General features: G+C 39.7%; 1 protein-coding gene across 1 annotated transcript; it reads right to left on the bottom strand.

Annotated features, from left to right (window-relative positions):
• Positions 1-3540: 3540 nt before the first annotated feature.
• Positions 3541-8232, bottom strand: LOC131255609 (putative receptor-like protein kinase At3g47110). The gene is made up of 2 exons (XM_058256357.1): positions 5366-8232; positions 3541-3995 (listed from the first exon to the last, which is right to left on the bottom strand). Exons 1-2 carry the CDS (start codon positions 8043-8045, stop codon positions 3556-3558), a joined length of 3120 nt encoding a protein of 1039 aa, XP_058112340.1. The 5' UTR covers positions 8046-8232; the 3' UTR covers positions 3541-3555.
• Between the last annotated feature and the right edge of the window lie 2359 nt (positions 8233-10591).

Here is a 10591-nt window from a genome sequence, read left to right as displayed (position 1 = left end):
AATATATAAAAACTTACAAGCAACTTTCATCACATAAGTTAATTTTACAGTAGTGTCAAACCAGCTTATAACTTATTAATTTACATAAATTAAAAAACTCTCTTATTGGGTGGTAACCAACAAGTCCCTAATCAAATGTATTCTGTTTATTTATTCCTCTTGAGTGACATTGATTCATATCCAATGATGCTTAGATTTCAAAGTCCAAGTCACCTTAAGACTCTCTTTTAATGTGCACCTCACGTGAGGACTTCTTCCCAGCCCCAGTGAGACGCATCGGGCACAAAGACCGCGCCACGTGGGTGTGATCCTAACCGTGGGGCCCACCTCGACATATTCATTGTATATCTACAGTGTCCACCCATTTTTCTAGCTTATTTTATGGCATGGTCCAAAAACTTAAGCAAATGCAAATCTCAGGTAAACCACACCATATGAAATAGTGGTGATTGACCATTAAAAACTTTTTGGGCTGCCAAGAGTTTTAGATCAAGTTGATATCTGTGTTTTAAACTGAAATTTTTGTGTTCCATTTATCTAAGCCTATCATAACCTCATCAATACATTGGATTGGATGGCAAATAAACATTATGGTGGACTCTAAGAACTCTTAATTGGTAACCGTTCAATGAACATTTTTTCCTGTGGTGTAGTCTACCTATGATTTGTATCTGATTCATTTTCAAGACCACATCCTGAATCAAGCCAGAAAAACGGATCCTCAGCTCGGATATAAAATGCATACATCAGGGTGGGCCCCACGGTCAGGGTTGCACCCACCTGGCTGGTTCTGGGGTCGCAGCTAATCCGCGTTCCGGCACGAGAGAGTGATAATATCTACAAATTTCCACATCAAAATATCGCTAAAAAGGATAGTTAGACGCGGATTTCCTGCTAAAGCCTCTGGCACTAAGTTTCCACGGAATATTAGGTGGGACCCACCGTGATGTTTGTGAGAAATTCACACCGTCCATCCATGGTGAGCTCATTTTAAGACACCAGACTAAAATTGAAGTGTATCTAAAAATCAAGTGGGCCATAGATGAAAAGTCAGAGAAAGAGTTTCTTGAAACCTACCTGAAATTTACCTTTATGTTCATATGCCATCCAAACTATTTATAAGGTCATTCCCACTGGGATGAAGTTAAAACACCAAAAACTTAGCTTGATATGAAACTGTGGCCATACAAATATTTCAAATGGTGGTCACAAAATCCCAATTATTTCCTCTAGTGCAGCTCACTTGAGTTTTGGATCCATATCTTATTTTTAATCGCATGTGTCAAAATGGATGAACAGTCCAAATTTTTCACAAACATCACCATGGCCTTACCTAGCATCCAAACTTTCTCAGGAAATCCATGTCCGTTCAACCACGAGAAGAGAACATTTGTACTCCTCGTTGCAACAATGCACGCGTATATCCACAGCGCATGTGGAAGACACAAGGGAACTTGGATTGCTTAGTGTAGAACACAACACTTATGTAGTGCTGTCTATATGTATAAAAGCCATATTGTATGTGTTTTTTTTAATCCATGCTGCATCTTGCCATTATCTTATAGGGCATGCCCAATAATGAGATAGATCCAAAGCTAAAGTATACCACGGCCATAATGATATTAGGGTTGAAACTTCTTGGTCCTACCATAATGTTTATTTTCCATCTATCTTGTTCAGAGGGTCACATGGACATGAAAGAAGAGAAAAGACAAATATCAGCTTAATCCAATACATTTGTAACCCATAAGAAGTTTTCATCTGTAGAAGTTCAATCTCCATTGCTTCTTAGGGTATAGTCCACTTGAGTTTTGAATCTATCTCATTTTTGGGGTGATGCCCTGATATGATCCGCTCTGATACCAATTTTGATGTAGGACAATTAACCACTTGCTCTAAAAGCTCGAACTGTTAGAGTATGGCGAATTAATCCCTTTATCTCATAGCCCAGGCCCCACATCACATGAGTTAGGACCTTGGCCGAACCCCCTTCGTGGGCCCCAAATCACATGGGCCGCCCGTATACTCCACTTGAGTTTTGAATCTGTCTCATTTTTTGGCTCATGCCTTGATATGATCATATCAGGCAAAATGAAGAGATGTCATGGATAACACATACTATCATACATCAGGCGTGTTTCACCTATGCACAGTACTGAAGTCCATGAAGTCAAGAGTCCAACATAAACAGCTCACATGTGCCAGTGACAAACCTGTGCGAAATTGAGAATATTCATTTGATAAGACCGTCAATGAATGTACTAATTTAAAAGTCATTTCCAACAACTTATCGGGTGGAACACACATGTATTTTGATTTTGGACGTAGATTACACGGTGACTCCACGCGGTGGGATTTGATTGGGCGAGAATGGATTGGCTACTCCCCCTGCCTCCAGCCCGGTGGCTGTGGTCGGTGCTCTGTGGGACCCAACGTGATGTATGTGTTTCATCCATTCTGTTCATCCATTTTTACAGACCATTTTAGGATAAATACTGAAAATGAGAGTGATATAAATCTCAGGTGGACCACACCACAGGAAAACAATAGTAATTGGATATCCACAATTAAAATCCACCTAAGGCCCACTGTACTGTTTATTTGACATCCAATCCGTTGATTAGGTCATACAGACTCAAATGAAGGGAAAAAACAAAGATCAGATTGATCCAAAGTTTTTATGGCCCTCAAAAAGTTTTTAATGCTCGACATTCATTAAACACTGTTTGTTGTAATGTGGTCCATTTGAGATTGGCATATATCTCATTTTTGATCCCATGCCATAAAATGATCTAGAACATTGGATGGACGGCATGGATGAAACACGTACATCATGGTGGGGCCCACAGAGCACCGACCAACAGCCATTGGCCGGTGGCAAGGGGAGTAGCCAATCCGTTTCCTGATTGGGGCAGCTGTAAGAGATGAGTCAGCTTATCACTTTCCATAAATATAAGCGATGGATATACATCTCGCACATAAAAATAAAACAAAGGAAGAGCTTATGCAAATGGGTTTGAGTGTATTTTGGTCGTTTATCATCATCATCCATGTAATCCACTTCTTGCGCTTAATTACTGTCGTTGCAGCCACCTTCAGCAATGAAACTGATCGATTTGCTTTGAAAGTATAGCAATGTTTCACATTCATGGCAAAACAACATAATATTTTAATGGGACTCACTTGATGAATACTTCCTTAGATTTCCCTTCCGTAGGTAGTCCAATTGCAGGAGCACTTCCACTGGATTGTGATGACATTTTGAAAAGAGTTGGAAAAATGTCACAGCTATTACACATCTCAAAATCCTAATAGATTCTTAATGTAAAAATGATGATGTCTATGTCTCATTACATTCATGATATGATCGCCCTTTGAATTACACGAAATAAAAGAAAGAAAAAAGAAGAAGAAGACATCTTTCCATCATTCACCGTAAATATTAAAAGCATACTCTTATGCCAATACTAAACATATCTAAAGCTTGCTAAGAAAAGTATTTTCAACAAGCTCATTTTATTTTAAATTCTTCTCAATATAACTACCAATAATATCTTAGTAATAACTGAGGTAAGATGGATCTTCAACTGACAGTTGTGACATAACTTGTTCATCTTGCTGAATCCTGACACCCAGATATAAATTCTTGATTTTATGCATTTCTGTGACAACACCTTTCATATCCATTCGTTCTCTTGGAGATTCTGCAGAACACAACACACCAATTCTGACCATTGAAATTAAGCAAGCATGCATTCTTTTTCTTGTGTTAGTATGATTTCCGCTGCCTTGAGTAACTTTGGCTTCTTCTAAGAGAACTGGATCGACAATGTCCATTACTCGTTCAGGCAATGACAACTTAGCAAAATGATGAAGGCTTAGATCATCTTTAAACATATCATCAGTTGGCCCCTTTCCAGTTATCATCTCCAATAGAAGGATTCCATAGCTGTAAACGTCACCTTGTGTAGATGCTTTAGCGCCCATCGCATACTCTGTAATTTATACATATCATATTTGCATGAAAGCAACCATTTAAATACAAATAAAAATAGATTTTGAATTTTGAAGGAGACACATGGAGGGAGGGAGTATTCCATTTAAACAAGTAATTAACATTTTTTCTTTTTCTAAAGGTCAAAATTTCTAATATCAATTGATGTGCTATGAACTTGGTTTGAGAGGGGGTACTCATTTCTGATCTTATTATTAATGTTATTTTTTTAATTACTTGATTAGCTTCCAGAATCCTACTTTCTATAGCTACAGGAACACACTCTCACTTACATCTACGAATGTGCTATGGCATAGAATTTTGGATGGTCTTATCTAAATGCGTGCAAGAATTGTAGTAGGAAAAAAGAAATTTAGAGGATTTATCATAAACATTTACCAAAGTTGTACTAGAAAAAAAAAATGATTAGAGGATTTACCCGTACTGGTCCACATTCAACATGCACAAGTAGCCTACCTAATTACCAGAGCGATTAGGCCAAGCAACATACCAACAAGAGCCCACCTATGAACAAGCCTCCGTCATATGTGGAATGCATAAATGTGTGCCATTGAACAGGTTGGACCCACTATGAAATTAGTAGACTAAGATAGAAGAAGTTCCATTAATCAATTGGGCCTCGAGCATGAGAAAAATTGGAAACTTAAGAGTTATATATGACTGATGTTTGATAATTAAGGCGCATGTAGCTGATCAATGTACATCAGTCTTATGAATTCAACCCAGGAGCATGATGTTAGCCCAACGCTTGTTTGAAATGGGTCTCGGTGGATGGATGGCTCTGATTTTATGAATGTGTGCCACAATGGCATAGTTTACTAGCTATTGTTGTACATATGCCACCAAGAAAATCCATCCATTCATTTGATAATCCACAATGTGTTACTTGGTGTAGAATGTTTTTTTTTCTTTTCATAACAATGTGTTACTTGGTGTAGAATATCCATCCTGCAAAAGGTGGGTGCACCTGACTTGGGTCAAAAACTAGGATGGTCCATTCATTCAGAAGCCTGAACCAATAAAATTAATGAACATTCGAATTGTCTAACTAAATAAGATCATGGCTCACCTAATATCTTATTTGGTCCAATTTTATTCACGTAATTAAGTGATATTTTTGTTAGAGCCATTGTTTGCATGGCTCAGGTTTCTATACAATTGATACATTTTGCATAAGGTTATCTTTATGGTAGGGGCCACAACATCAATTTACCACATGGTTAGATATCTTGTGGCATCCAATTCTGGCATAAGGTTTGTGTGGGCTAGAAAACCACTTGAAAAGAAAATTACAACTTCCCAGGACATACTTAAGAAAATAAAATAAAAGAAAATAGATGAAATAGTTACCTGGAGCGATGTACCCAGTAGATCCCTTCACGCCAACCGAGCTGGTTTGAGGAACGTCAGATAGGAACCTCGCTAACCCAAAGTCACCCACATGAGCAATCATGTCATCATCGAGGAGAATGTTATCCGGCTTTAAATCACAATGAATGATCGGTGTTTGGCAATGGTGATGTAGATAATCCAGTGCATTAGCCACATCAATAGCTATATTTAGCCTTTGAATAAAGTTTAAATTCCTCCCCAACTGATCATGCCCATCTCCGTGCAGCCACTTGCTTAGACTTCCATTGGGCATGTACTCAAAAACTAAAGCCATGAATTCATTGCCCTTAAAGTCAATGCTTGAGCAACAAGTTAAGATTTTAATAAGATTCCGATGCCTAACATTTCTCAAGGCTTCACATTCGGCCATAAAGCTCCTCGTAGCTCCTTGCTGCTGAAGGTTGAGGACTTTCACTGCAATAACAATTCCATCTCGATCTAGGCTTCCTTTATATACAGAACCGAAACTTCCACTGCCAATCAAATTTGCAGAAGAGAAGCCATCTGTCGCTTTATAGAGCTCTGCATATGACACGTTCATGAAAGGATCCTCCATAGAAGGCACATCAAGGGGTTTCCTTCTTGACTTTCTTACCCAATAAAGAGTGGTAAAGGAACATGATAGTGAAATAAGAAACATGACAACACTAATTATGGAGATTTTCACTTTTGAAGCAAGAGATATCCCCCCTTTCTTGGAAACTTGGTGAGAGCATGCTGGCAATTGCAATTCTTGAATACCCCCACAAAGCTTACTATTTCCGAGCACTGAAATTTGACTGGCATTTCCAAAGACCCCTTGTTTTGATAATTCACCCTCGAAATTGTTGAAAGATAAATTTAGATACTGCAATGCAGAAAGGTTCTCCAGGTATTGTGGAATCTTTCCAGACAAGATGTTACATGAAAGATCCAGGGATTGAAGGCCTCTTAGAGTACTAAATGCTGAAGGAATTGATCCCTGAAAGAAGTTCCCATCCAACCAGAGATACTCCAGGCTAAGACAATTGCCTAACAAGCTTGGAATTTCTCCTGACAATTTGTTATTAGAAACATTCAGTGTCCGGAGACTTTTCAAGTTTCCGGTTTCCATCTGCAGATTACCGGTAAAAAAATTGTTTCCAACATGGAGTTCAATTAAAGAGGTAAAGCTGAAAAGTTGTTTGGGCAAGCTACCACTAAAATTATTATCTCCGAGGCGTATGAACTTCATGTATGTACAATTTCCGAGGCTTGAAGGTATGCTCCCTATTAGATTATTTTGGTGTAAAAAGAGTTTGTACAGTCGGGAGATGTTGCCCAAGGAAGACGGAATTTGCCCCGACAATTCATTTCCACCCAATAAAAGTACCTCCACCTTGTTAAGCTTCCCAACACCAACGGGAATATTACCTGTTAGAAAGTTCTGCCCTATTATCAGTGCTGTTAGTCCAACAAGATTCTGAATCCCAGATGGGATGTTTCCGAATATCCTGTTATTTTCAATATTCAGCCATCTCAGTTGGGTCGAAAGATTAGCCATGGAATCGGGCAACACACCACTGAGGTAATTATTGCTTATTTCCAGTTCCAGCAAGCTACTGCAATTGGTCAAAGAATCAAGAAAATTCAAGTCATGAGCTTTCCCAAGTCCGAGCTGATTGCCGCCTAGATGTAGCTTGTTGAGACCCTTGAGGCTTCCAAAATTCATAGGCACGGAACCACTAATGATGTTATTACTAAGGTCAATAATCACGAGTCCTGAAGCATTGGATAATGAAACCGGTATGGATCCTGTGAATTGATTTAGTGAGAAGTAAAGCCCTCGGAGATTTGGAAGAGTGAGGCCTAAGTTTGGTGGAAGATTTCCATGCAATTTGTTCTCTACCACTCCCAAAATGTTAATAGAGGAGATATTGTATAGTTGGGGTGGAATCGTACCTGACAGTTCATTTATACCAATGCTAAGAGCACTTAACCTCACCAACCGACCAAGGTCTTCTGGGATGCTGCCTTCAAGCCTATTACACGTGAGATCAAGGACGGTGAGAGATGAAAGGTTTCCAAGTGAAGGCGGGATGATTCCTGTAAGACTGTTGTGACGAAGGGACAAAGAGGTGAGCTTCAATAGAGAGCCAAGCTCAGTTGGAATCCTCCCTGTGAGCTGGTTCCCCCAAAAATAAAGTTCTTCGAGTTCGGAACAGTGGGTCAGATTTGCTGGAATTTCTCCGGTGAATGTATTATTGGCCAGAATGAGAGATTGCAAGCGCGACAAACGGCCAATCTCTTCTGGAATCCTACCTGACAATTCATTCTCAGCTATGGCAAGATGGCGTAACCTCACCAACCGACCAAGGTCTTCTGGCATGCTGCCTTCCAGACTATTTCTTGAGAGACCAAGGGCTGTGAGAGATGAAAGGTTTCCAAGTGAAGGCGGGATGATTCCTGTAAGACTGTTGTGACGAAGGGACAAAAAGGTGAGCTTCAATAGAGAGCCAAGCTCAGTTGGAATCCTCCCTGTGAGCTGGTTCCAGCGAAAATTAAGGACTTTGAGTTCGGAACAGTGGGTCAGATTTGCTGGAATTTCTCCGGTGAATGTGTTATTGGCCAGAATGAGAGATTGCAAGTGTGACAAACGGCTAATCTCTTCAGGAATCATCCCATGGAAGCTGTTGTTTGCAAGATCGATTATGCTGAGGAAGGTGAGGTTTGCAATGTAAGGAGATATGGGGCCCACCAAGCTCTGGCCACTGAGGTTCAAAGCGGTGACTCTTTGAGGAAGTTGGTGACCGCATGTGACACCCTTCCACTTGCAGAAGTGGAGAGTATGGTTCCACGAGCTCAAAGATTGGAGAGGATCGTTGGTTATGAGATGTTTGAAGTTGTTCAAAGCAAGACGATCGGATTCATAGGAGACGTTAGAGGCAGATCCCAACGACCATGATAAGTCCATGGAAGAGAGAAGGATGGTGCAGAGGAGAAATGACGAAATTGCCCGTAGGTTCATCGGCGGGAGCTCCATCCTTTTGTCTTTGAATGCTGGAAAGCCAAAGTGATCGCAGAGAAAAATGGAGTGGATTCTTCTATATTTACAGTGAAGGGCCCACTTCTGGTACGTTGATGACATGACGAGGGAAACGGATTGGCACTCCCCTGCCACCAGCCCCGTGGCAGATGTCGGTGCTCTGTGAGCCCCACCATGATGTATGTGTTTCATCCATTCCGTTCATCCATCTTTACAGATCAGTTTATTATTTGATCCCAAAAATGAGAGTGATATAAATCTCAGGTGGACCACACCACATGAAAAAATAGCTATTGAATATCCACCATTAAAATCCTCCTAAGGCCCACTGTACTGTTTTCTTGAAATCTAATCTGTTGATTAGGTCATAAAGACCCAGATGAAAGACAAAAACAAAGATCAACTTGATCCAAAACTTGTATGCTCCCCAAAAAGTTTTTAATGGTCGGCGTTCATTCAAGACTTTTTCCTGTAATATGGTCCATTTCAGATCTGAATATATCTCTTTTTTGGTCTCATATAATAAAATGATATAGAAAAATTGATGGACGGCATGATGAAATACATACATCATGGTAGGGCCCACAGAGCACCAACACCAGCCGTTGCTGGTGGCAGGGAGGCGCGTGACGAAGCTAGTGATAATAAATGAAGGAGTGCGGATCCTCTGCCTCCAGGAGGCAGGAATTCCCTGCCTCCAGCGTTTTCATTGGTCAACGTCACTGGAGGTGCCACCTCATCAATTTTTTAAAATATATTAGAAGAGGTACATTTGATAAAAACTATAACGGAGACGTTAAACGGAAGCGGTTTGCGTGCTTAGTAACTCAGTACGGTAAGCTAAATGAGTAAAGTCTGTGGAGCCCACCGTTATTATCATTTGTGCATTCTATCAACTCGATCCATCTCTTTTATCATCTAATTTTGGGGTTTTACAATAAAAATTAATCATATCCAAAGATCAAGTGGACCACACCACAGTGTGAATTGAATTCTACAGCTGAAAAGTTTTTGGGGCCCATGGAAGTTTTATATCAAGATGATATTTGTTTTTTTCATTCATCCATGTCTTTGTGATCGTATGAACAGTTTGGATGAAAAATAAAAATCATTGGGCGCTTAGAAACACTTCAATGGTGAAAATCAATACTTCCACGGTTTCCTTTGGTATGGTCTACTTGAGCTTTTGATATACTTTAGTTTTGAGCTCAACTCCTAAAATGATATGAAAATACGGATGGATGGCGTGGATAAACCACATGAATTCACAGTGGGCCCAATAGAGTTTACTCAATACAATAAGACTCGGTACGCAATCCGATTTCATGTTAGACACAAATTTCCTGCCAAAGCCTTTTACAGTAAGATCCTGCGTAAGGATTCCGGATAGGACCACTACGACATTTGTGATAAATTCAACCCGTTCATCTATTTTTAGATATCATTTTAGAACATCATACCAAAACTAATGAATATACAAAACTCAAATGAGCCACACGAGAGGAAACAGTGGGGATTTAGTGTCCACCGTTGAAATATTTATATGGCCACAAAAGTTTTGCATCAGTCTAATATTTTGGTGTTTTCACTTCATCCTAGTAAAAATGACTTTATAAATAGTTTGGATGGCATATAAACATCAAGAGGCCCAGGAAGGTTTCAACGGTAGTAATTTCTTTCTCCATTGTTTCTCTTGTAGGGCCCAGTTGAGTTTTTGATTATCCTAATTTTTGATTACATGTTTTAAAATGAGCTCTAAAAATGAACGAATAGATTGAAATTCTTTTAAACATCATGGTGGACCCCACCATACATCCCAGCGCTGAAACTTCATGCAAAAGGATTTCCCCAGGGAATCCGTGTCCACAGTTTCCATTGGAAACGTATTGGCTACTCCCCTGCCACTTGGTGCTATGTGGACCCACCATGATGTATGTGTTTCATCCATGCCGTCCATCTATTTTTTTAGATCATTTATGGTTTGAGACCAAAAATGAGGTATAACCCAATCTCAAATGGACCACATTACATGAAACAGTGTTGAATGAACGTTGACCATTAAAAAAAAATTGGGGACCATAAAAGTTTTGGATCAAGCTGATCTTTGATTTTTCCCTTCACCTGAGTCTTTATAACCAAACCAATAGATTGGATGTCAAATAAACAGTATGGTGGGCCTT

This window comes from Magnolia sinica, chromosome 9, assembly GCF_029962835.1.
Source record: "Magnolia sinica isolate HGM2019 chromosome 9, MsV1, whole genome shotgun sequence".
NCBI classification, from domain to species: domain Eukaryota; kingdom Viridiplantae; phylum Streptophyta; class Magnoliopsida; order Magnoliales; family Magnoliaceae; genus Magnolia; species Magnolia sinica.
This window is presented reverse-complemented; position numbering and strand designations above follow the sequence as displayed.

Coding starts and splice junctions, on each gene's coding strand:
- LOC131255609 (XM_058256357.1), bottom strand. CDS start 8,045: ATGATTCCTGAAGAGATTAGCCGTTTGTCACACTTGCAATCTCTCATT. Junction 3,996..5,365: donor TACTGGGTACATCGCTCCAG/GTAACTATTTCA, acceptor TATAAATTACAG/AGTATGCGATGGGCGCTAAA.